Genomic DNA, 25072 nt, shown 5'->3' with positions numbered 1-25072 from the left:
AAAAAACTGGAGGACATGTTAAATCCTGAGGTTTTCCGTCTCTTGTCAGCACGAACAAAGCTAGGTTACATAGAGACCTAGCTTTTCGCGTGCTGACAACCAATGCTGTAACAGAGTATATACAGAACAAGCTATCGCTCGAGATAGGGAGTTGCCTATCCTATAGCGTGAAAACAAATTTCCTCACGCGCATTCTTTATCCATGGTTTTTTTCGAGTTATCCTAATATTTTTGCTCATATTTTAACATCTTTAATCAACTTGTTTCTCTACTTAATTATCCCTTTAAACTACTAAATTGTTCTCTTAATTCACTATCCCTTTAAGAATATTTCAGCAAAGATCATTGAAGCAACTCTTAAAACTTGTATCACGGAACAATTTTAAAACTTGCCTTGAAAGAGGTAAAACGTTGAATCTTGAGCTACAGTTTTTAATATACATTTTAAGAGCTTCATTAACTATTTAGTAACCAATCTAAATTATTACCAAATTGCAATTGCACCATTTCATTATTCCTTTAAAACGACGGACAAATTGGTCAATCATAATAATTTTCTCATGTTTAACATGAAACATTATAAACTTTCACTTGAAAATTCATCTAAAGTTCACGTATTATTATTATTTTTTTTTTACAAATTTTAATGTGAAGTAATATTTGAAGTTTAACATATTACGAACATGGATATTAATAAAACTAGTTCATGTCCTTGAGTCTAACGGTCATCATGGTGTTGTTTCCTTCTTCCCTGGTGAAACCAACACTCTTGTAGAAACCAATCATTTCGTCCTTGCAACTAAGGATCACTTTGTAACATCCTGTATATTCAGCCAGAAGTCGAATTGCGCTGACTATCCTACAATTAAATGCATCATGGGTAATTTTTGAAATTACCCATGAAGTATGAAAATGGCCAAAAGTCGCGAGTCATCAGAGTTTCGCCGTAGTTGACCGTTTTATTGGCGTAGCTATACTGGGCCTGTTCACTCCCTTAAAATAGGTCTTGTGTTAATTCGCGGTTACGCGGTTACCGTCGTCTGCTATTGTGTATGCTAGAACTTCCTCGATTTGTGTTTGTAGTCAGGACAGAGTAGCTGGTAATGTTTTAAAAGGTATTTGAAGGGATAATATGGATTTACGTAAGGCTATCGAAGCAATAGAAGAGCGCATAAAACTAGATACGTTTAAAATAAATCTCGGTAATTTAGCTATAGCGCGAGCAGCTTGCGTCGTGATGCGCGTGATCGAGTGGGCTATGGTTAAACCAAGGAGCGTAAATGTCTGAACTACTTTCAGTCGCGAGTTTGCAAGTCCATCAGTCACTAGTAAACTAAATAGTTATTGGCGAAACTTTGATGTCCGCGTTTTTTAACACAGACTCTATGGCCATTGTCATACTTTCCCTCTCATCCACATTTGCCCATATCTTATAGAAACAAAGAGCATTTATGGGCTTACAGTTTTCCTAGTTGTCTTCCTCTGTATTCATCACTAACAACCACGTCTTCCAATCTTGGATGAGACTGTAATGGATTGGAATATAGCATACATCTAACACGGGCGGCGGGTACCTCACCTCGGGACAGAAGGGGGGGCTATTTGGGGGTTTTTAGTTCGGTCGTACGACTTGAGAGACACCTACTGTAGAATTTTTTCAAACCTAGTCTGCTTTTTTCACAATATCTTTTTTAAAAGTGAAGTGTTAACGGTTTTAACTTGGATGAGACTGTCTCAGTCTCAGGTTTGAAGAGATATTAACTTAATAACGGTATAAAATATTAATTCATTTCAGTATGTACTAAGAAATTATTGAATTTGATGTAGATGAACATTTAAGTCTGAGTTAGGATTTTTAGTTCAAGGCTTAGAGACAAATTTGATCTTGACCAAATTATGTACAAAAGGCAGCTTTTGTTCGAAACACAACTGTAACTATGTTCTTCATAAATTTGTGAATTAGCTTCCTCATCCATTTCAAAATTAAACTATACAGTTTCATTCACGAAATATCCCATTTACGGAGGGATAAGAACGCAGTCTGCTCAAACTAGCCGAACCTACGTCATTTACAAGGTGAAATAATTTCTCAAATTTAAAATTCTTCTCCATGATGGCAGCACTAAACGACGACCGAAATAAAAACGATATTGCGCAATCACGTGTCCCGAGCTTAGGTACCGAACTTTTCCAATCCATTACAGTCTCATCCAAGTTCCAATCTTCCAGCCTTTTAAAAAAATTTACTCATACTTGAAAAGACCAGACAACAATTTTTTTTAAAGTTCAGGTAACAGTGTAAGTGAACCACAGCCAGCCACCGAGACTTGCTTTAAAGGGAGGGTGAAGTGGAAATATAAATAAGGTGATTCTACTACCAATTATAAGACCAATTAGCATAGTGAAACATTAAGGGAATACAGTCTCCGAATGATTTTAAAATTCAAATAAGGTTCAGATTTAAAGGAAAATTTGAAATAAGCCCCTCCGACCAATCGCGTAAAGCCCTGCTTTCCTCTTAACAAAATTTCCGTTGCACGCTCTACATATCGCACCACGATTTTCACATGCCGCGCAATATTTATCAAACCTCGTGATAAATTTCATTTGGCATGGAGCGTGCCACGAGAATTTTGTTAACAGGAAGGCAGGGCGTTACGCGATTGGTCAGAGGTCCTTATTTCAAATTATCCATAAACTCTTAACATAATTTGAATTTTAAAATCATTCGGAGATAATTTCAGGATGTTTCACTACGGAGACTGGTCTTACAATAAGTAGAAGAATCGATAAAAAAAATACCTGATTTTCCACTTCACCCTGCCTTTAAGAAATGTTTTGGGTATATGTATTCGTCTCGATAGTAAAAAACAGGGTTAGGACGAAATTTTCGCCTTGAAAATCCCTGATTTTTTCAGGTAATCCCTTACCAAATTTTGGCAATATCCCTGACTATTTTAAGGTGTTTACTAGAGCCCACTTCATCACATACACCTGGGCTCATATTTAGCATTGCTCAAAGCATGGTTTGATATACCAAACGAAATCCCTGACCTATAGTAAAAAATTTTAAATCCCTGACTTTTCCAGGCTATCCCTGATCAAATTTTGGCTATATCCTTGACCATTTTAAGGTGTTTAATAAAGCCCACTTCATGATAACACCTGGGCTCATATTTAGCATTGCTCGAAGCATGGTTTGATATCCCTGACTTTTAAGATAAAAATTTTAAATCCCCGACTTATTCCCTTATTTTCCATATCCTTGACTTGTCAAGGTTCTGTACGAACCATGAAAAAGTGGTATTCGCCCAGCCTTAGTAATGAGAGATGATTTTTTTAAATATTTAATTCCCTTTATATTTAGAAAAAGGCCCTTCTTCTAAGGTATAATCAAGAAGTGATATCTAGTTTATTAGGGAGAAGGTATAAATTCGCCACATTTCTAGCTTTATCTCCAGTCCAAACGTAGGTCCGGAGTTAATCCCCGCCTCTAAATTACAACCAGCAGCATCTCATTGGTTCTTGAAAACTCACGTCAGCGCGACGCAGATGACGAAAATTACGTATTTTCCGACTGAGGAGAGGCGAAATAACCCGGCCTCCTTTTACCTCCCCCCCTTGTATTTTGAAAGGGGGACGCGTAAATACTTCGGCATCTTATACCTTCTCCCTAATAAACGAGGGATGCACCGATATATCGGCCTATCTTTATCATATCGGTATCGGCTTCATGTAAACCGATATTTCCGGTAAAAACTTGACAAGATATAAGGTACTCAATGAATACTAATTGAAACACACCACACAAATTTAATCCCACAATTTAACATTTCCGTTTAAAAATGCAAGGTTTTCCACCATCTCAGTTGTTCACGACTATGATTAAGTGATTTCCCTAGTTTCCCATACCCCCCGCAAACAATCGAAGTCGACACTGACGCTCTCTGCGTTTGGTACGTGTCACCAGAAGGGAATAAGAGAGAAGGGAGACATAAGAGCCTGCTATGGTAACGAGAGTCCGACCAACCTCAAGAAAACCGCGAAAACTTTGCGCAAGTACACAGCTTTTAACCAATTTACTGCAAAAATAGTTCTTTAAGTTCTCCGCGGTATCGGCCCATTTGTCTGCTAGATTTTCATTCTCCAAAGGCTTAGGGCTGTCGATGTTTCGCTCTTGTGTAATTATAACCTCAAGTATGTATTTTATTGAAACTAATTTGTATTTTTTAATATTAATTCAGAATAATTAGTTTTCATCTATTTATTACCTTCAAATTATCTGATTTTGGTATGTTTTCAATTTCCGTGTATCTAAATTATTTGCACAGCTTTATTTCGTTTATCAACATCATATCAATGTAAAGTTGTAAACAAAACTACTTTTTATACGTCAACCGAGACGTCACCTTCTTATGTGACGTCACAGCTAAGACAGAAGTTAGATAGCCAATCAGTGAAGGGTAGTTGATTTGAGGTTAGTAAGACTGTTGTTACGAGTGTAAAGCATTATGGAGATATAAAGTGTGTCCCTTCTCTCTTATTCCCTTCTGGTGTCACTAATGTACACTTTGAACTTTTCACTTGTGGTCCCTAAGTTTGCTTATAACGCTACTTCTTGTTGAACATAGAAAGCTGCATTTTTACTAAAAACCAAGCAAGGATTTAACTTAGACCACACCATTTTTAAGGAAGGCGGTTAAGGCTAAAATATGTAGCGTTACCACGTTTAACGAAAGAAATGTGACACATGCCTCTAATTAAACAAAGTTAAAACGTAAATGGTCCTAAATAATGTTGATTCTACTCTTGGAAACGATATTCATGGGGAAATATTATTTTTTTACGGGCTGATAATATCGGCTACGAATTTCCGATATATCGGCTGTACCATGGCTGTACCCATATCGGTGCATCCCTATAATAAACTAGATATCACTTTTTGGTATAATGTTATGTTACCTGCACTTTTCCTTTAATGTATTCAAACATACAATTATTATTGGGGGAAAGGGGGGCTTACGTCCTAGCACCGATGCCAGAGGCATATTGTGCACCCTCATAATTTAAACATACTAAGTAATACATATGTTTAAAATTCTACGATTTAAATGAGAGTTGGTCTTTGGCTTACTTTTGCACAATTGCGAATAAATTTCTGTTCAACAATGAGTGACGCTGTTCCTACGACTTTTCCCAACGAAGTGTCTTCAATCACAGTCACGTAATACGTATCACGACAGAGAGACGGATGGCTGACCAAATCGGACATACATACATTTCAACCGTAACATAGAATCTTGGGCCCTTAGAGAGAGATAATGTCCTTATGTTAGTACTTAGTTTTCACAGTGATGTCAAGTATTTAAACTTCGGGTCACGCCTAGGGTTCAACTTCATTATTTTTATATTATTTACATTAATTTTTCTGGCCTATTTCTGAGATAGCGTCTGTCTACGAGATCGTTAGCTATGTCTGTCCGGATTCGCATCCGATGTTTTGGAATTACAAAAGGAACTCTTATCGTGACTTATGTGTATAATTTACGAGATATGACGTGTCTTTAATCAAACGTTGCGCCATTATGATATATGATTAACAAAATATCTAAATTTCAGCTTTTAGTATCCCTTTTGAAAATATCACACACACCCATACACGTTGCCTTTACATTTTGTCACGTGATTATAGGAGCGCGTGATTTTGAAATATTTCACCCTCCCCCCCCCCAAATCACACGCGTTTCAAAATTGCTAAGCCTAACTTCAGTTTCAAAATTGTGTTCCAAATTTTTCCTTAAGTCAACAAAATTTTCCAGCAAAGGTAAGACCTTCAAGTTTCTATATGAGCGGCTAAATGTGCGCCTGTTTTTGTTATTATCAAGTTAAATCAACTGAATAAATTTCCCCCTTTTCCAAAATTGTATGTTTTACTCCAAAATATTGCTACATTTTCTAAATAATTGCTAATTAGCTTGTTTATTGCCACCTTTTCCAAAATATTATTCTATCTTAAAAAGAGGCGCACTTTTAGCCACTCGTGACTCACATCACACCACAGTGACCACACGTATTGTGGTTGCGTATTGTGAAGTTGCTACTCTGCTGGGTCTGGTAGGCACTCCCTGCAATTATTTCAAAAATGGGAAAATATGCCAAGAAATTAGGAAATAAACCAAACCCACGAATGGCGCAAATGGTTAATAAGGCATTGGGCCGTGAAGTATGTAGAGTGGACCAGTTGGTAAGAAAAGACATAAAATATGTAGCTACCCCGCCGAAGAAGAAACTTATACCATGTTATACCCGTCTAATTTCACAACCAAAGAAGCAGAAGTAAGTAGAAAATCAATCGTGAAAGTAGAGTTAGAAATCAAATTTGGCTTCCCCCACAATTTTATAATGTTGTCTTGGTTTAAAATTCACTCTTAGGAAAATTTCTAAATGTGAAGACAATTCCGTTACAAGAAAAAACCAATTTTCACCGGAGATTCCTAGGTGCTCTAGAACTCCAAGCCCTCCATTGACTACTTCGTCTAAAAATTTCTGGAGTAAAAGCACTGTGGAATATTTTAGGGAAACACCTAGTCCTCCTGATCAAGACCAAGATGATGACAAAACACGTTTACCCGTGAAGCAGCAAGAAAAATGTCCTGCTAAACAATGCAGGAAAGCTTGGACCGGGGATGAAGAAGATCGTTTGTTTATTGGTGTTGGGAAATATGGTGTTGGTTCGTGGTATAAAATTGCCCATGAATTCGGAATTAAAAGATCGAGCAATCAGCTGTATGGAAAATGGAGGAACTTTTCTAAAGGCAATAATATGTTAAAGGTTAAAATGAGGGTTTTAAGCAAACCACTTTCACACGCAATATTGAGTCCAATTTCAAACGCACAAAGTGCAATATTTAATTGGACAACAGGGTAAATAATTGCCTTTTAAATATAACGAGTTAATATTTAAACTATGTTTGCTTATTAATTGCTTTTAAAATTTAGTTTTCCAAATACTGGCAACACTTGTTTCATGAACAGCGTAATCCAGTGCATTTTAAGAATCCCAAAAGTGCAAGAAATTGTGAAAGATGATACTTTGAAGGGGAATTCTTTACCGAAAGGAAGTGTTATCAGGAAACTTTTGGGTATACTTAAAGGAGACGGTAACTTGGCCAGCAATTTGAAAGAAATTGCCAATGTGTGTAGTGTAGGATCTGCCACAAAATTTAAAGGGACACTATTGGCAAAAATTAAGTATTTTTATTCTGATTCCTTATGTTAAAATATGCCGCCTTGAATTTTTTCAGATTTTTTGAAGCGCTATTTATAGTTTTAAACAATATTTGAAGTTTTGTATCCAAAACATGCATTTGAATTTTGATAAAGCGACCTACCGGCCAATCAGCGCCCGTGATTTATAAGAGTCAACCCCCAAAGGTTTTCTCGGGCGAGTCTCATTTGCGTCGTCTGCATTATGTTCAGAAATATGTATTCTACATTTTAGCACTCGAAAGAAATACGCGTTTTCGATCGTCTAACGATAAGCGGATTAGAAACTTTAGTAATTAGCAGGTTTATGCTTTTATACGTTTCACTTAAACTCAAATTACTCTCGTAATCTTATTATATTAAAATGTGGCGGGTCGTATTTTGTTGTATATCTTGAGTGTCTAGTTATTAGCCTTTGGAATGGGAAGATCTGTGCTCTTAGATTATTGTTACTATTATTTTTTGTGATCTTCGAGATGGAAAAAATTTAAAAACCCATCTTTTACACCTCAGCAGTAGGGATGGCGGTTTTCGGAAAATTCCGAAACCGGTATTTGACGATGTCAAATCCGGAATTTACCGGAATTCCGGAATCTTTTTACACTCCGAAAAATCCCGGAATCAATCCGGTTTCAATTCCGGAACCAAACCGCATTGATTCCGGAATCAATACGGTTTCAATTCCGGAATCAAAACGGTTTTAATTCCGGAATCAAAACGGTTTCAATTCCGGAATCAAACCGGCTTCAATTTCTGAATCAAACCGGCTTCAATTTCGGAATCAAAACCAAAATTACACCGACACCCAATCCGGAATTTAACCGATATCAAAACCGGAGCTATTAACATTAACTATATAGCTATAACTTACATTAGCTAAATAACTAATTAAGGCAAGGAAAATAAATTTGGTTAAATTATGGACTGACAAATAGGCTAAACACCATTAGCTATTATTGTATATTGTTGAGTTTGTTTTCCACGGTGGAATTTAGAATTTTGTTTTCATTATTTTATCACGAAAGAGAGCCAATCCGCCTCTCTTATACACCGACTTCCTAACAAAATTAAAGTTGAATGTGACGCCACAAATAGCATTACGGCAACCTCCCCCTTGTCACGGACTGTCACAAATTCAGAAACTCCCCCCCCCCTTAAGAGTGTGACGCCGTTTATGGAAGGTTTCCATTTGTATTATTTGAAGAGATGAAGATTGAAGACAATAGTGGTGTGTCTTACTCTTGATTCTTGAGTAATGTTGGCTGAAAACATTCCGTATGAGCCGGAATTCCGTACAAACCGGTATTCCGTATGATCCGGTATTCCGTATGATCCGGTATTCCGTTCAAACCGGTATCCCGTATGATGCGGAATTCCGTACAAACCGGTATCCCGTATGATCCGGAATTCCGTACAAACCGGTATTCCGTATGATACGGAATTCCGGTTTTCAACTTGGAAAATTCCGTACCGGAATCTTTTGGAAAATTCCGGATATGTTCCGGAATTCCGGAATTTTTGCCATCCCTACTCAGCAGAGTCAAGCTGCAACACAATTACTATCCTCCTCAAACTTTAGCAGACGACGGGCCCCGCGGAGTCACTGGTAACGAGCCCACTCTGAAAAAATACTTATTTCCCGCCCTGCTTTTCCTGTTTGAAGCAGACAACATACCACTTAATATTTTCTAACCCTCACGGGATTGGCTGATTTGGCTCTATCCCTAAAGAGGTTTTTATTGGCCGGTAGGTACGTGTGCTAAATAGGGATGTCAACTTCCCAGAAAAAACCCGGTTTTCGGTTAACCGGTATATTTAAATGGCCGGTTTAACCGATTCAAAAAACTGGACAAAAAAACCGGTTTTTCAAAAAACCGGTTTTTAACCGGTCGTTTATGATAAATGTTGAAAAATGCGATACTCCAACGTAAACTCAAAGACCAAATATAGAGTAATATCTTTCCCATATACGGCAACGTCATAACCCTCTATCTCTTACCTTAGTGATATCCCCTCTCCCCTTCCCTTCCGGGGGCAAATAGTATTCTCTAGTACAAAGTTGCCCCTAACGTGTGGGATACACAGTTCACTCCCCCTCTCAACCGAAATTATTCTATTAGTACCGATTAGTTAGTACGTATTCCTGTTAGTACCAATAGGTGTTAAGTAATGCCGTTTTCCATTGGCATTCTAGAATAGGCCAATGAAAAATTATTCGATAGATGGAGTAATTTTCTTGGAGTGAGAACGAAAGTTCCTTTAAAATTGCATTATACGCATCTATGTCTCCTTTGATATTGCTCCATGGTGGTAGATTGTTAGCAGCCAACCGAAGCTAAGTAACATTAAGCGACGAAAATGGAAAACTTTTAATTCTGTGAATTAAAAAAAAACCGATTCGGTTTTCAATTTAAAAAACCGGTTAAAACCGAAGAATTAAAAAACCTGTAAAAACCGGTGCTCCGGGATTGAAAAAACCGGTTTTCGGTTAAACCGGGCGGTTTTTGACATCCCTAGTGCTAAAATCGAGACCCATTGCTAAGCCTAAGAAATTTTAAAAAATTTAATTTTAATTGAAAAAATTGTTTGAAAAATCAGAAAAAAATTTGAGGCTTCATATTTAATTGAAACGAAGCAGGAAAAAATAAAACATGGCACTAAGATTTTCAGCTGAGAGTCTCCCTTTAATTAATATTGGAGCTCAGCAGGTAAATTAAATTAAAATTACTATTGAATGAATTATAAATTTAAGTTAAAGAATTTATTTCGATTTGAAACTCGTGAAAGATCCATTTGCAACAAGTAAATTAAAGTTATTTAAATTATTTTAGTGTGGAAATGAAATAATTAATATAAGTAAATTATTTAAGATGTTCTAAGGAGATTGCAATTTGTCAAGAAACTGAAGCCTTCACAATAATGACAATACCTATTCCATCTGACTCGTGAGTTTCCTCTTAATCTTAAGTTAATTAATTAATAATTATCTCTTAATTTTATCATTAATTAATTAATATATATCTTTTTAGACAGAATGATTTAACACTACAGCCACATTGATCTCAAAGTTCTTTGAAGATGATACTGATTAAGGTTTCCCACAGTTCAGTTCAAACAGTTCAGTTTTCGGTTCAGTTCAGTTATTTTCGGTTTCAGTTTAGGGCCTAAACTGATTTGATTGCTACAGTTCAGTTTCAGTTTGCACATCTCCAAACTGATCAGTTTTCAGTTCGGTTCGGTTTATTTCTTAAACTGAACTGATAAAAACTGAACTGAAGAGATAGTTAAGTACTCTTTCGATCTATCGCGAGAAACGATATCAATACGTTCCCGCAAACATAGAACATGATGTTTTGGGGGATGTGTCGCGTAAAGTTACCTTATTAGTGTCGCGTATATTTCATCATTTATGACGCGTATATTTAATTATGCATAGAAATAAGCTTTTAATTTAAGTCCCGTGATTAGCTGGGACACAGGCTAAAAGAATACCAATAATTAGTAACTAAAAAGGGTATCATAATTAGTTAATTAGTCAAAGTTAAATTGTTCAATGCTAATAATTAGTTAATTAGTCAAAGTTAAATTGTTCAATGCTAATAATTAGTTAATTAGTCAAAGTTAAATTGTTCAATGTTAATAATTAGTTAATTAGTCAAAGTTAAATTGTTCAATGTTAATAATTAGTTAATTAGTCAAAGTTAAATTGTTCAATGTTAATAATTAGTTAATTAGTCAAAGCTAAATTGTTCAATGTTAATAATTAGTTAATTAGACAAAGTAAAAGTTAAATTGTTCAATGCTAATAATTAGTTAATTAGACAAAGTAAAAGTTAAATTGTTCAATGCTAATAATTAGTTAATTAGTCGAATTTAAATTGTTCAATGCTAACAATTAGTTAATTAGTCGAATTTAAATTGTTCAATGCTAACAATTAGTTAATTAGTCAAAGTTAAATTGTTCAATGCTAACAATTAGTTAATTAGTCAAAGTTAAATTGTTCAATGTTAATAATTAGTAGTTAGTGAAATAAACATGACTCTTAAGGTCCAAAATACTTAGTAGTAGTAGAAAATGTTAGGGGTTAATAGTTACAATCTGGGTATTTTGGGCCTCTGACACCGTATTTTTCTTCTTGATAATCTCTGAAGGGGTTTTCGGTTCAGTTCAGTTATAACTGAAAACTGAACTGATCAGTTCGGTTTCCTGGCTAAACCGAACTGATAATTTCAGTTCAGTTTCAGTTCTTGAAAATCCTAACTGAAAAGTTTCAGTTCAGTTTCAGTTTTAGTCCAAAACCGATTTGAACCGAACTGTGGGAAACCTTAATACTGATTATGGTATCACTTGTGGATGCAACACTATGAAAAGATACAAAAGAATGGAAAACTTGCCAGAGTAATTAACTAATTAATTAGTCTTTTAAGCACTGATTTTTTATTTATTTAGTATAAATTTTAAGGATATTTAAATTAAATTTGTGTTTTTACAGGGTTTTAATAATACAATTGGTTAGATATACTTACATTAATGAACGTGAAAGTGCCCTAACTCACGTTTGCCCTAACTCTTATTTGAATTTGGATGAGTACCTGACTACTCCCATAATTTACACCACTCATAATAATAACGCTTTAAGATCACCATTAAAAGGAATCAAAAATAACAAAAATCAACTAATTACTTTTGCAAAATCTGTAAGTATTTAATTCTTTATATTTTTGAACCTTAAACTTCTATTCTAAACAATAATTACCAATGTTTCTAATCTTAAGCCATTAAAATCAAATCCAAATCAATCAAATATAATGCGACCCAAAGTTTCCATGAAACCTGGTGACAATTCAGGTTTGTAAATTTAGTTCTTCCAAGGGAAGAGGCGTCTGCTAGTCAGAACCTCTTACCCTTATGGGATTGGTTGAAGCAAACCCAGCGGGGTTCTGGCTAGCAGACGCCTCTAAACATGGCAAGGCTGTTTCTAGACTAAATGCTAATTATTTTGTACTTTCTCATATTTTAACTCTAGAGGAAAAATCCAAATATGTTTTACAATGGATTGCCGATGTTTCTAACAATATTCCACTTACAGAACTTTCAGAGCGTTAGTATATTAAGAAATTGTTATATGAACAATCAAGTTTGTTTACTTATGATATTTTTTCTCTTCTTAAACAACAAACAGTTACTGATAACATATCAATAGATATTCTGACTGAGGAAGAAAGCTTAAATTTAGCTAGCTATTCAGGCCAGCTTAGATATCCAAGAAACTAGATTAGACTTAAATGAAGCTTTTTATTTGAGTGGAACTGCTGGTCAGTCTTAATAGGCCTCCTTTACATAAAATCCGTATGTTGCCAGCCTGGGAAAAAGCAGAGATGAAGGGCGTTCGTACCCTCCCGCGAAATCATTTATAGAAAAGCCTATTGGTTTTAAGTTTTCTTTTAATTTAGATCTAAAGCATAAAGAAAATTCATCTATTTATTTCTTAGATGCCAGTAACATAGAAAATTCAGAAATTTCGCCGATTTTTGTGGAAGAAAATGAAGTAAGTTTGTGAAATTTCGTATATTTCAGAACAACGCCATCAATTTTTCATTAAACATTGAAAATTTCTGCCATTAGGTACCTGCAGGTCAATATCAGCTTACTGTCGTGTTATTAGTCACAAAGGGTCCGAAGCTAACCAGGGACATTATATATCTTATGTCTTTGATAAATCAACTGAAATTTGGCATAAATATAATGATGATCTTCATAATGTTATTACAAGAAAGTTAGTGAAATCAGAAACCCTAAAGCCCCGTTTTCATGAGAGCGAGATTAGAAGCGATTTGCGAGAGCGAGAGCGTGTTTCCAAACAGCGATATCGCTGCAAGATTTTAGCGAGACTTAGTTCAAGTTCTCGCTTGTACTTTTTAGTTTTCATGAAAGCGACTTTTTTATAAGCACGTGATTGCGAGCGCGATTTTCAAACATATTAAGCCTAAATAAAATGGCGGTTCGACGTAAATTGAAGACTCTACTTCTGAAAAAGAATCTTTTGCTTTTGCAAATTTTGTTGAGTTTAAACAAAAATAAAAAGCGTACCTATTCAAAAAAGAGATGGTGGGTTCACCCAGTGTGGCGTAGCAGAAAATCTGAGGGACATTACGAAACGTTGGTAAGTAGTATCTCAAGTTTCAACACAGAAGAAAATTATATGGTGTTCAAAGTTTCGATAAAAGGCTTAAAATATTAAATATTCGGAAGCTTCGCCTATAATTCCATTTTTATGGAGAAATTAAGTTCCCACGAGAAGGGTGCGAGTAATATTTTTTAAATCGTTTGAAAAGATGCAAACGATGAGGCAAAAGCAAGGGGCTTTGTTCACCAACTTTACTAGGATGTCCCCAGAAAAATTCGATTTTCTATTGACCCTTGTAAAATCACATTTGAAAAAGAGATACATCGTTAGAGAACCTATTTCCCCAGGTTTAAAATTGGCATTAACATTACGGTAAGTTACCAGTCCCCCTAGTCTTTTAATGTCAGATTCAAGGAATTTCCTATGGAATTTCAGATTTCTGGCTACTGGTGACAGCCTTCCATCAATGGCTTATGCCTTTAGAGTGGGAAAAACCACGGCAGCCAACATTATAAAGGAAACTTGTAAAGTTTTGTGGGACTGTTTGCAGCCAAAATATCTACCAGTAGGTTTTATATAAGAAAGTATCAGACAATATATTCAGAACGGATGACTTTCAATAGATGCCTGATAGAAATATGTGGTCGCGAGTTGCGGCCGATTTCGCCAAGGTATGGGATTTTCCACTGTGCTGTGGCGCGGTGGATGGAAAACACGTAAGAATTCAACAACCTAACAACTCTGGAACGCAATTCTTCAATTACAAAGTAAAGAATACTGATTGGAACATTGAAGTTCACTAAAGGTTTTTGTAACGGATTATTTTAAAGGGCTTCAACTCAATCGTTCTTATGGCGACCGTTGACGCTCAATACAAATTCTTAGTAGTCGATATTGGTGCTTTCGGTTCACACTCTGATGGTGGTATTTTTAAGTATTCGTCTTTTGGTCAAGAAGTGGAAGACGGATCTGTGCAATTTCCTCCGAAATCCAAGCTACCAAATTCTGACATTTTGGCACCTCATGTACTGGTTGGGGATGAAGCCTTTCAGTTGATGCCCAATTTTACGCGTCCTTTCCCAGGCAAACACCTAACGACTCAAAGAAGAATTTTTAACTACAGACTCAGCAGAGCTAGGTATGAACTATAGTTAGAATTTTGAAGACCATATACACCAACAAGTAATTTTATTATCGGGGGAAAAACAGGCGTTGTAGTGAAAACGCATTTGGGATCCTAACAGCGAGATGGAGAGTTTTTGAAAAATCATTAAATATGAAACCTGAAAACGTTGAGGGCGTAATTAGGGCTTGTGTGATTTTACACAACTTCTTAATGACCGAAGAAACAACAAGCAAAAACAAAGTCTATTGCCCGGATGGTTTTTGTGAATACGTTGACAGAAACGGAAACCTTGTTGTAGGAGGATTTGAAAATGAAAACCTGACGCATCCCTCCAACGCGTTTGAAAATCAACCGCCCTCTGCCGCAAGAAACTTTTCAAACGAGGCTGCAGAAAACCGGTTTTTATTTACAAGATATTTCAATAGCGATGAAGGTGCCGTCCCTTGGCAGTGGAACTTGCCCGGACTTCAAAGCTCGAATGTCCCCAGTGATGTTGATTAAAATAGCGAGGCTTTTTCGAACATACTTTATTGCGACTATTTTTTAAACTAAATGAACATATAATACTTAAAAATCCTATTTCAATTAATTGTTGCCATCTGCGTAGTCATTAATTGGCTGAATGACTGCCATTTCACACTTCCTTTTCTTATTAGGAGTGAAATCAGCCATAAGGCTGGTAATATACGATGCAAAATACGATTGCTCCTCCTTCAAAGAAGTGCTTATTTCACTAAAATTAGAAGATTCAATTTTTTTTTTTAAGATTTTTCATCTTCAAAAATTTTCATACTTGTTGATTTTCGTAATTTCATTAAGAACAGTTTCTTCAAAGGCATTTGGAAGCTTCTGTTTTTTTGATGCTGGTTTAGAAGAGACTTTGGAGACGGAAATCTCTTTTCGCTTATGGTTATCCGGCGTGTCTTCACTGATATTATTATCATCCATATTTTCGGTTCTAGTATTGGAACTTGGTTCGTCTAGAACATATTCTTCACCATCGAGTTCGAATACCTGAATTAACTTTAATTAGAAAAAGTGATGAGGTTTCTATTGAATTTCTTCTACCGGATGGACATGGTTTACTTCTTCGGTGTTATTTCCTTTGTTTGTCGCACCCAGGGATTCCTTTTCTATCTGAATATCCGCTTTTCTTTGGTAGTTACTTGTAGTCAGGGTTGGCAAAAATCCGGATAATTTGAATAAAATCCAGACCAGTGGTTTTTATTGGATTAAACCGGATTTTATTGGATTTATCCGGATTTTTTAAAATAATGAGTCATTTTAGGTTTTTTTGGAGGCAAAGTACTTCTGTTTAGCTCTTATATAAGTTTTGGGGCACTCCCCGACCCGACCCCTAGCCTCGGTTCCAATATAAAATCGTTTAACTGCTAAAATGTTTTCCTGAAATCTATTTCTTTCCTAAGTGCACGAACCTAACACTAGCGCGGCTCCAGTGCATCCCTTACAAAGGGACTTTCCTTCTTAACTCCGATTTTGGCTTGGCAAAGGCTAGTGGGCGGGATTTATACATGCACGTATAAATCCCGCCCACAAATGCCTCTAGATTTCCCAAGCCAGAACTGGAGTTCGTAAGGAAAGTCAACCTGTATTGGATCCACTGGAACCACGCTATGCTTTAAGTTCGAGTGATACTGGTAAAATATTTTAAGCTGAAACTGGACAGTAACTGGTAACATAACTATTAGTTTTATCATTTATAATAAATAATTTTTAGTTATCGCTTCATATATTTTTGCCTTAATTGTTTCTGGTTGTATTTTAATTATTTTTATGGCACAAATTTGATTTTTCCCCATTCATAATTAAGCCGGATATTTTAGGTGGATCTTTTTAAGTGGATTAATCCGGATTAAACCAGGTGGTTTAAACCGGACTGGATAGGTAGTTGCCAACCCTGCTTGTAGTACTGAAATATTACCGTGTTTAGCCACCACATTTTACAACTAACTTCATATTTTTGCTTACTCTCGTCGGGCAACAATGTCTTTTAAAAATAAAAGATTTTGGAAGTAAGTCCTTTTGATAGAATCGAAAGATTCTTCTTCAAATCCCTGCCCACTGCGTGTAGCAGTATGAACGTTGTAAATATTTCTAAATTGATCCACCAAATTTTTCCACAATTTCTTCAATTCTTCTTCTATTTCAACATAACATCGATGATTATATTCATTTTTAAAATAGGAATATTATATACATTTAACATACTGGGTAGATTAATTTCTTCCTCGATTTCATTCCACAAACATTCTGTCAAATCCTTGTTGCGATATGCCACCAACCGTTTGTTCCAAATGGCTTCACGTCTCTTAACGCAATCAATTAGTCTCTCCTTTTTTTCAATTTCAACTTTCCTTGCCTCCTCTCTTTGCCTTTTTAATTCGTTCAATTGAGCTTTCGTAGGCATTTTTTCCCGACAGATTTTGAAATTTAATTTACAAATAAAGCTAAGCCTAACGTATCGAAATAGTTTTTGAAAACTTAAGCCTAACGTATCGAAATAGTTTTTGAAAATTTAAGCCTAACGTATCGAAATAGTTTTTGAAAACTTAAGCCTAACGTTAAAAATCTTCTCTATACTGCACGCGGGCAAAGAGAAAAAAGTACTGCCGCGCGCTTAAATATTTAGTTTGAAAAATTAGGCCTAATGTGGGTAAATAATTTAAAAAAAGCGCGTGACAATTTTTATTCAGTTTCATTGGCTGATTAATTTCAGCCAAGTTGTGACGTAGAGGAATGTTATAAAAATCGCTGAAGCGAGAGCGAATAAATCAAAACCAGACAGACGTTTGCGATATCGCTAAAATTGATCTCGCAGGCTCTTTCTCGCTATTGTCTCAAAGTTCTCGCAAACATGAAAACAGGCGAGAAAAATTCTCGCGCGATTTTTTCAGGTTTTTTCTCGCAAATCGCTGTCTTTTTCTCGCAAATCGCTCTCATGAAAACGGGGCTTAAGAGATGGTTATTTATTTTTTTACTGTAAAAGATAATGGCACTCTCACCACTTTTCCTTAATAATCAAATGATTCTCAAACTATCAGTACCATTGTTACCCGCTCCACTATTTCTTGTGGGAACTCCGCCCTGGCCGATACAATTATCTCTAGTCAAGATTGCACCAACGCTGTGCCAAAGAAGAAACGGGGCCGTCCTAAGTCAACTTTTCCAGCCAAGGTCCGTACCCGAGCCTCAGTTACCAAGGTTACTCGTACATCCAAACCCAAATCGAAAATACCTAGTTGTCCTATTTGCAACCAACATGTTGAAGACTCTGACTGCTCCTTTCAATGTGAAATCTGCTTGGGCTGGTGTCATATTTCGTGTGTGAACATCTCTGATGCCCAGTATGAATTCCACATCAATAACCCCTGCGATCTTATGGTATTTTTCTGCCCCAGCTGTGTCACCTACGGCCCTACTGTTCTCCAATCAATATCATCCTTGTCGCAGGAACTCTCCTCCACCAAACTGCAGCTCGCTGCTCTTACTACCAAATCACCTAATGAACTTGATGGACAGCTACCTCCCACTCAAGTACCCAGCCCATCTTCACATGATTCAAATGATTTTCAAGAATTCAAGTCTACCATTTTAAAGGATATTTCTGCCCTCCGGCAAACCAACCAGACTACTCTTTCTGAGTTACACTTGCTGCAGACTAGTTCCTCTGCTGGATTAAAATCTCTTACTGATGAAATCAAGGCGCTTCAAAGCTTTCATTCCATCATTGCCACACAGATTGAGTCCCAACATGACGAACTTCTACAATTCAAAACAAAGCTCGCTCACTCTTCCCCTCCTCCACTCGTTGAGGAAGTTGCCTCCCAACCAAGGCAATCATCAATGAGCCCCCGGGGTCTAATAAGCAACCCTTCACACCACATTGACAACACTAAGCAACATTCTTCCGCCTCAAGTCATCCTCACCAACAAAACAATCAGCTTAAACAACATCTACCCCACCAGCATCTCCACAATCTACCTCGGCAAAATCAACAATATCTACCTCACCAGCACCAGCAACATCTACCTAACCGACAACCACCAAATCTACCCCTCCAAAATCAACAAAACCCTCCCCACCAATATCAACAAAATCTACCTCACCAACATCAACAAAATCAACCTCACCAACATCAACAAAATCTACCTCACCAACATCAACAAAATCTACCTCACCAACATCAACAAAATCTACCTCACCAACATCAACAAAATCTACTTACTCAGCACCAACAAAATCTACCTCACCACCACCAACAAAATCTACCTCACCACCACCAACAAAATCTACCTCACCACCACCAACAAAATCTACTTACTCAACACCAGCAAAACCAACCTCACCGATACCAACAAAATCAACCTTACCAGCATCCCCAGCTTCAACAAAATCTACCTCACCAACACCAACAAAATCTACCTCACCAACATCAACAAAATCTACCTCACCAACATCAACAAAATCTACCTCTCCAACATCAACAAAATCTACCTCACCAACATCAACAAAATCTACCTCACCAACATCAACAAAATCTACCTCACCAACATCAACAAAATCTACTTACTCAACACCAACAAAACCTACCTCACCACCACCAACAAAATCTACTTACTCAACACCAGCAAAACCAACCTCACCGATACCAACAAAATCAACCTTACCAGCATCCCCAGCTTCACCTAAATCTACCCCATCAGCGTCAACTAACTTTACCGCACCAGTACCACCAAAATCTACCCCCCATGCAACACATTCTTAACTACCGTCAACAATCCCCCACTCTTCAACAGCAGCCGCTACTATCCCCTGCGCCCCACCAACAGGATCACATTCAAAATCACGCCGAATCATACCCTAATACTACCAACCTTCGCCGTAAGCTTAACGCCCTCATTCATCATGTTCCAGATACTAATAACTTTCAAGATGACCTCAACTTCGTCTCCCCTCTTCTCCGTGACCTTGGGTTCACCTCAGAGCAGTGCGAATACATCACACTCAAGCGCATTGGCCCTCCCCAGGCAGGCCGCTCGCGTCCTCTATGTATTGCGTTTGAGTCAGTCAGTGATCGGCAATTCTTCATCCAGGGCTTGAATAACATGCGTCGTCAAAAGACGTTCGTTTACTCGGTTTCACCGGACCGTACCTCATCACAACGTGATGCTCACCGTCTTTTGCTTGCGGAGCTCCGTGAGCGCCGTTCAAAGGGTGAGACGGGCCTGGCTATCAGACAGGGCAGGATTGCTCCATCATCAGCCACAATATCTCAGCAAGTTTCGCCCCAATTCCATCATCGCCACGCATCACCGGTGCTTTTGACTCATCCCAACAACATCCCGCTAGCTGCTGCCTCCGCCAACTCTCAACCTACCCTGCCGCAACTTTACTCTACCCAAAAAAACTAAATCCTACACCGCCTCCCCCTTCATCTCTCGTAATAATCACATTTAATGCCCAACACCTCTATGGCAAACGTATGGAGTTTATCACACTCTCTTCTGCCTGGAACGCCGACATTATCTGCATTACGGAATCCTGGGCCACCCCCCTTTTAAATGATGCGGTTTTCAATCTCCCCGGTTATTCGTTGATACGTCGAGATCGTCCTGGTCGACCGGGAGGCGGTGTCCTCATATACATCCGTCAAAACATTATTTACCATGATCTGCCTCTACCCACTCAATATTCTGAAGCGATATGGGTCGAACTTAAACCCCCTACCTCTTGCTCTTGGTTGACACTCGGTTGCGTTTATCGCCCACCGAATACTACACAAACCGCCTCCACAACACTCTTCCAAGATATAAAATTCATCTCTGACCGTCGCAGCGAACTTATCGTCACCGGGGACTTCAACCTCCCAGCAATATGTTGGACTACTGTCACTCCCAAGTTAGGGTCATCCCCTCCCCACACTGAATTCATCGATCTTCTACACTCTGCAGCTCTACGTCAACACATAACTTTCCCCACTCGCTTTGGCCAATGCAATTCGTTGTCCCGCAATATACTTGACTTATTCTTAACCAAGGCCAATGTGTGTCCGATCCTTACGTCACTCCCCCCGGTTGGTGGCAGTGACCATGTAACAATCCGTGCGGAGTACCCCTTAGCTAGTGTTGCCCCTCCAGCCATAAAATTTATTCGCGACTACGACTTCAGTCGTGGTGACTACAAACAGCTTAACCTACTACTCGCTACCAAAGACTGGTCCCCTCTTGCTGCTCTCCCTATCGAAGACGCATGGACCTTCTTCAAAGACTACCTATTTGCCTGTGTCTCTACGACGGTTCCCCTGTACAACCACTCGGCCCGCCGTCACCCAGGTCCTTGGATCTCGCGTTCAGCTAAGCGTGCCGTTCGGAAAAAAGAACGGTTATGGAAAAAACTTCGCCATGCCATCTGTACTGGTAACCATGCCGCCCATGACCGATTACAGCCCATCTACAAACTTCAAGTCCGCCAGGTCAAATCTCTTTTACGGAGAGCTAGTGCTGACTTTCAAGCGCGAAAACTTTCAGTAGTCAAAACCAACCCTCGCGCTTTCTACCGCTTCATAAATCGTCAGATTCGCACACTGCCGACGCGCCTCAACATACGTCTCCCCAATGGTGAACTGACCGACTCCGATGTGGCAATGGCGAACAGTTTGAATTTAACGCTATCCACAAACTTTAATTCGCAACCTCCTGATCTAACAGACTTACCCGATAATGTCACAACTCAGATGCCAGACTTCCTTCCAAATTTAATTGACCTGAAGCATATCCTAAATCACCTTGACATTAAGAGTGCCTCAGGCCCTGACGGTATTCCCAACCGCCTCCTCAGAAATTGCGCCGCTTCACTTGCCGCGCCCCTTCTCACCCTCTTTTCTGCCTCCCTAACCAGCGGAACCATACCCTCAGAATGGCGTGTTGCGTCTGTCACTCCGATATATAAAGGCAAGGGTAGTAGAAGTGACGCAGCAAACTATCGCCCAATTAGTTTAACATCCACGGTATGTAAGGTCCTTGAGAAATGCATTCGCGCCCCTTTAATGCAGTTTGTTAGCCCCCTACTTAGTACTTTTCAACATGGCTTTCTCAGTGGGCGCTCTGTGGAGTCAAATCTTCTTTCTGCCTTTTCTACTTGGTTAAACGCGTTCGACGAGGGTCACCAGGTAGATGTCATTTACCTTGACATTGCGAAGGCGTTTGACTCGGTTCCCCATCAGCGCCTTTTGGCTAAGTTACAATCTCTAGGCATATCGAACAATATCCACCGGTGGGTCAAATCCTACCTCCTTCATCGAACCCAAGCGGTACGCGTTGGTGAATCGTTAAGTGACCTCCTACCTGTGCCCAGTGGCGTTCCCCAGGGCAGCGTCCTCGGTCCCTTATTATTCCTCATTTATATTAATGATCTACCATCCCATCTCACTTCCCCATTATGTCTGTTCGCTGACGATCTCAAAATTTTCCGTGTTATCAAATCGCATGCTGATGTTCGGAGTTTACAATCAGACCTTCACAAACTAGAAGCTTGGTCGGTGCGCAATGGCCTCCAATTTAACAGTCAAAAATCCTTGCTCCTTACAGTTCAAAATTCTCAATTAGACCTAGCCTTACCCACCCCTTACTATCTTGGAGGTTCTAACATCGGACGTGTTAATGAGTGTCGAGATTTGGGGGTTCGTGTCTCCCATAACCTGAAATTCCACACTCATGTTAAGCAAGCATGCAGTCGTGCTAACGGTCTCCTTGCAACAGTTAAGGCCAATTTCCCAAACCTCTCTCCCCAGCTTCTCACACGTATCTATCACTGCTATGTGCGGCCATTATTGGAGTTTGGAAGCCAATTATGGAACCCCTCTTTCCAAAGAGATATTGCCCTCCTTGATAGTGTCCAAGGTCGCGCTTCCAAGCTCTGTGCGTCCCTGCGTCATCTTCCTCGCGTTGCCAGATTATCTGCTTTGGGATGGACCCCCCTTTCGCTGCGGCGTACCTATCTAGACCTCGTCAGTCTCTATAGAGTTCTTAGTAAATCAAACCAGCGTTATTTCACCTCGGTTCCCCACTTCCATCAAACGCGCGGCAATAGTCGAAAGCTATTCCTTCCCCCTTCTCACAAAGGACCCCTGAGACACTCTTTCTTCCGTCGAACCATCCCTATTTGGAATTCCCTCCCGAATGACCTCGTCTCCCAGTCATCAATACTCCAATTTAAAACTGGAGTTAAAAAATTTTTAGGCATTTGAATTCTCACATTATCTAACTTATACTTATATTTGGAGCTGTAAGGCTATACAAGCCCTAGCTCGTCAACCTCGTTGGAGCAAAAAAAAAAAAAAAAAAAAATATTGTGTTTTTCTAAGTTTTCTAAATTAAAAAGTTTTAGATTGATTACTGTGTTTCAAATTTATTGCAATTTTAACAAAATGTCGAATGTAAATGATATTTTTCAATATATTTGATAAAAAATACTTACATTTTCAAAACTATAACTTCGCGCTACGAAACCAAATAAAAAAGTAAACATATCATAATAAACTAGATTTTTCAAGGATTTTTTTTGGCATGTTAAGTTTGTGGATGACGAAAATTATGGCACTAACACTTTAACCAGCAAAAAATTTAACACGGCATTATAATTTGCAGCTGAGAGTATCTCTTTAATTGAATTTCAGATAAACCTGCACTATATTTAAGTAATTCCAGAAGTGAGATGAGAATAGAAGTATCGAGGTAACCAAATTCTTCACTCGGCGAAAGTGAATATTCTTGATAACACACAAACGGTTGGCCCCCTGGTAGGGGTTTCTGAACTTTCCCTCCAAAACGTGAGACGCTCGTGGTGGTAGACGGTCGAACTAGATTCAAGCACAGGCGTTCGTGTTCCGCGGCTTTAGTTTGAGGGGAAGGGGATAGGAAATTTTTTGGAACTCGACCAGTTTTTTTCTCGGTAGTGTCGGCGCGATGGAAGCGGCATAAAATCCTCAAATTTGTTCACTAGTGCCAGGATCTACTACCAATGCTAGAGCCCTTCACTTCTAGTCTCATCTTACTTCTGGTAATTCTAATATTAATGCATCAATTTTAATTTTTACAGCAACAAGTTAAACATGAAAACTCTGATGACATTTCTAATTTTGGTAATTGGCTCCATCGCCATTGGAATTTGTGCAAGTGAATCGAAGTTTGTTACTGCAGACGTAGACTACAGAACTCCAAAACTACACGATCACTCACCATTTCACGAAATAGAAGTTGATCATGACAATCATGCTAATGTACCAACTCAATGCGCTACTGACCTGAACAATTTGGTTTCCTCAATGAGTGAAGAGTGGGCAAAACCATGTAAATAACAATTTTTTAAGTATCTCCAGAAGGGGATAATAGAAGAAGGATGACACTCTGTATCCTCCTAATGATTTAGTTATGTAACGTCATTCTTCCCAGGCTCCCCCTTTTAGTTTGCTTTCCCGCTCATCAAACTACAAATGGGCATCGCACCGTAAGGTGAATTCTATAGTTGTTTGGCACTAAATCCCCAGCAATCATCCCACAAACCTCGTCTTGACGTGGGACAAAATGCACAAGCGCGTCTTGCCAAATATTTAAGCGCTAATAGAGTAATGATGAGGGAACTATTTATCGCGTATGTGATTCGGTTTAGTAACCTTGCTCTAAATGTTCCGATGTTGGGAAGAGTGACGTTACACTTACCCCGCTTTGTGGTACACTTCTCTCGAAGAGAAGTATTATATACTTCTGGTATCTCTAAAATTTGATATCTTTCTGAACTTAAGGGATTCGTAGCTATAGGCCCAATTAGCCTTATTCCTGATCAGCGCCACCTACCCATAGCGGCGACTTTGAGAACTACTGTAAGCGGCAAGCCAATCAGATGTCGCTAAAATCTGGTGACGTCACTAACTGGCACTCTCGGGTCTTACCAAAAATGACGTCACCAGATTTTAGCGACATCTGATTGGCTTGCCGCTTACAGTAGTTCTCAAAGTCACCGCTATGGGTAGATGGCGCTGATCAGGAATAAGGCTAATTTGCAAAAATGCAAATTTTAAGAAAGTCATCATAAGCAAAGTATTTTCTAGACGAAAGCACAATGTTTCTCGCTTCAATGAGGGGCTAGTCACTTGAATAATCAGTTGTACAAAACCACAGAAATCGATTACTTGATTTCTAAAATTCTTAGAAAGTCATCAGTAATCAAAATCATTCTTGTGGGTAAACAAAGGTAATCAGAAATCTCAGTTAATCACGGGAAATCAAGTGAAATCTTGAGAAAATCAGAAATAATCACATGATTTACTAATCTTTTGATATCACCTCGGTAATCACGACTTTCGTGAAATAATCACGCATAATCAATCGAGGAATTCGAAAATCCAAATTAAAAATCGTAATCAGTTGAAATAAAAATAATCACTGCATTCATCAAAATGCACTAATAATCCAGTGGTAATTACGGCATTCACCAAAAAATCATCGGAATTCATTTAAATTCAAATAGGAATCT

At 38.3% G+C, this 25072-nt stretch overlaps 6 protein-coding genes across 13 annotated transcripts in view; 4 read left to right on the top strand and 2 right to left on the bottom strand.

The window, feature by feature from the left end:
* Window positions 1–222: 222 nt before the first annotated feature.
* Window positions 223–5708, bottom strand: LOC149594124 (putative glucosamine 6-phosphate N-acetyltransferase). Its single transcript, XM_089861558.1, has 4 exons — window positions 5143–5708; window positions 1640–1644; window positions 1462–1526; window positions 223–859 (listed from the first exon to the last, which is right to left on the bottom strand). Exons 1-4 carry the CDS (start codon window positions 5270–5272, stop codon window positions 700–702), a joined length of 360 nt encoding a protein of 119 aa, XP_089717684.1. The 5' UTR covers window positions 5273–5708; the 3' UTR covers window positions 223–699.
* A 9-nt stretch (window positions 5709–5717) lies between these two features.
* On the top strand, window positions 5718–7398 carry LOC149594123 (uncharacterized). 5 transcript variants are annotated; one of them, XM_089861555.1, is made up of 4 exons: window positions 5718–5824; window positions 6119–6336; window positions 6433–6924; window positions 7000–7398. In XM_089861555.1, exons 2-4 carry the CDS (start codon window positions 6143–6145, stop codon window positions 7277–7279), a joined length of 966 nt encoding a protein of 321 aa, XP_089717681.1. In that variant the 5' UTR covers window positions 5718–5824; window positions 6119–6142; the 3' UTR covers window positions 7280–7398. The 5 variants fall into 5 exon arrangements, with proteins under 5 accessions (XP_089717681.1, XP_089717682.1, XP_089717680.1 ...); XM_089861556.1 differs by having other exon boundaries at window positions 5729–5824; window positions 6095–6336; XM_089861554.1 differs by having other exon boundaries at window positions 5755–5824; window positions 6035–6336.
* A 2617-nt stretch (window positions 7399–10015) lies between these two features.
* Window positions 10016–23774, top strand: LOC149594120 (uncharacterized). 4 transcript variants are annotated; one of them, XM_089861253.1, is made up of 10 exons: window positions 10016–10068; window positions 10137–10211; window positions 10300–10342; window positions 11603–11665; window positions 11760–11964; window positions 12043–12115; window positions 12294–12368; window positions 12760–12815; window positions 12893–13043; window positions 23639–23774. In XM_089861253.1, exons 4-10 carry the CDS (start codon window positions 11631–11633, stop codon window positions 23647–23649), a joined length of 606 nt encoding a protein of 201 aa, XP_089717379.1. In that variant the 5' UTR covers window positions 10016–10068; window positions 10137–10211; window positions 10300–10342; window positions 11603–11630; the 3' UTR covers window positions 23650–23774. The 4 variants fall into 4 exon arrangements, with proteins under 4 accessions (XP_089717379.1, XP_089717378.1, XP_089717377.1 ...); XM_089861252.1 differs by having other exon boundaries at window positions 10300–10357; window positions 11606–11665; XM_089861251.1 differs by having other exon boundaries at window positions 10296–10342.
* On the bottom strand, window positions 15093–15687 carry LOC149594122 (uncharacterized). The gene is made up of 3 exons (XM_089861255.1): window positions 15589–15687; window positions 15314–15534; window positions 15093–15253 (listed from the first exon to the last, which is right to left on the bottom strand). Exons 2-3 carry the CDS (start codon window positions 15466–15468, stop codon window positions 15106–15108), a joined length of 303 nt encoding a protein of 100 aa, XP_089717381.1. The 5' UTR covers window positions 15469–15534; window positions 15589–15687; the 3' UTR covers window positions 15093–15105.
* Window positions 17570–20105, top strand: LOC149594121 (uncharacterized). The gene has a single exon (XM_089861237.1). The coding sequence runs from the start codon at window positions 17920–17922 to the stop codon at window positions 19951–19953; it is 2034 nt and encodes a 677-aa protein (XP_089717363.1). The 5' UTR covers window positions 17570–17919; the 3' UTR covers window positions 19954–20105.
* Window positions 23652–25072, top strand: part of LOC149594116 (uncharacterized) — a 24184-nt gene continuing 22763 nt past the window's right edge. Inside the window, exon 1 of the mRNA XM_089861254.1 lies at window positions 23652–23889. Within this exon, the coding sequence (XP_089717380.1) occupies window positions 23652–23889 (238 nt within the window). The remainder of the gene's footprint in view (window positions 23890–25072) is intronic.

The sequence above is a fragment of the Phalangium opilio genome, unplaced genomic scaffold (assembly GCF_054372755.1).
Source record: "Phalangium opilio isolate 3A_F unplaced genomic scaffold, DU_Popi_V2 ptg000390l_1, whole genome shotgun sequence".
Taxonomy (NCBI): Eukaryota; Metazoa; Arthropoda; class Arachnida; order Opiliones; family Phalangiidae; genus Phalangium; species Phalangium opilio.
The sequence above is the reverse complement of the archived record's forward strand: the minus strand, read 5'-3'. Positions and strand labels throughout refer to the sequence as shown.

What these genes read in the sequence shown, in the direction of transcription:
- LOC149594120 (XM_089861253.1), top strand. Translation starts at nt 11,631, where the DNA reads ATGAAAAGATACAAAAGAATGGAAAACTTGCCAGA. An exon ending in GAAACCTGGTGACAATTCAG is followed by an intron (nt 12,116 to 12,293) that starts GTTTGTAAATTT and finishes TTTTAACTCTAG; the next exon opens with AGGAAAAATCCAAATATGTT. An exon ending in TTTTTGTGGAAGAAAATGAA is followed by an intron (nt 12,816 to 12,892) that starts GTAAGTTTGTGA and finishes TTCTGCCATTAG; the next exon opens with GTACCTGCAGGTCAATATCA.
- LOC149594122 (XM_089861255.1), bottom strand. Translation starts at nt 15,468, where the DNA reads ATGGATGATAATAATATCAGTGAAGACACGCCGGATAACCATAAGCGA. An exon ending in GAAATTACGAAAATCAACAA is followed by an intron (nt 15,254 to 15,313) that starts GTATGAAAATTT and finishes TTCTAATTTTAG; the next exon opens with TGAAATAAGCACTTCTTTGA.
- LOC149594123 (XM_089861555.1), top strand. Translation starts at nt 6,143, where the DNA reads ATGGGAAAATATGCCAAGAAATTAGGAAATAAACCAAACCCACGAATG. An exon ending in TCACAACCAAAGAAGCAGAA is followed by an intron (nt 6,337 to 6,432) that starts GTAAGTAGAAAA and finishes ATTCACTCTTAG; the next exon opens with GAAAATTTCTAAATGTGAAG. An exon ending in ATATTTAATTGGACAACAGG is followed by an intron (nt 6,925 to 6,999) that starts GTAAATAATTGC and finishes TTTAAAATTTAG; the next exon opens with TTTTCCAAATACTGGCAACA.
- LOC149594124 (XM_089861558.1), bottom strand. Translation starts at nt 5,272, where the DNA reads ATGTCCGATTTGGTCAGCCATCCGTCTCTCTGTCGTGATACGTATTAC. An exon ending in GGAAGACAACTAGGAAAACT is followed by an intron (nt 860 to 1,461) that starts GTAAGCCCATAA and finishes ATTTAATTGTAG; the next exon opens with GATAGTCAGCGCAATTCGAC.
- LOC149594121 (XM_089861237.1), top strand. Translation starts at nt 17,920, where the DNA reads ATGGTATTTTTCTGCCCCAGCTGTGTCACCTACGGCCCTACTGTTCTC.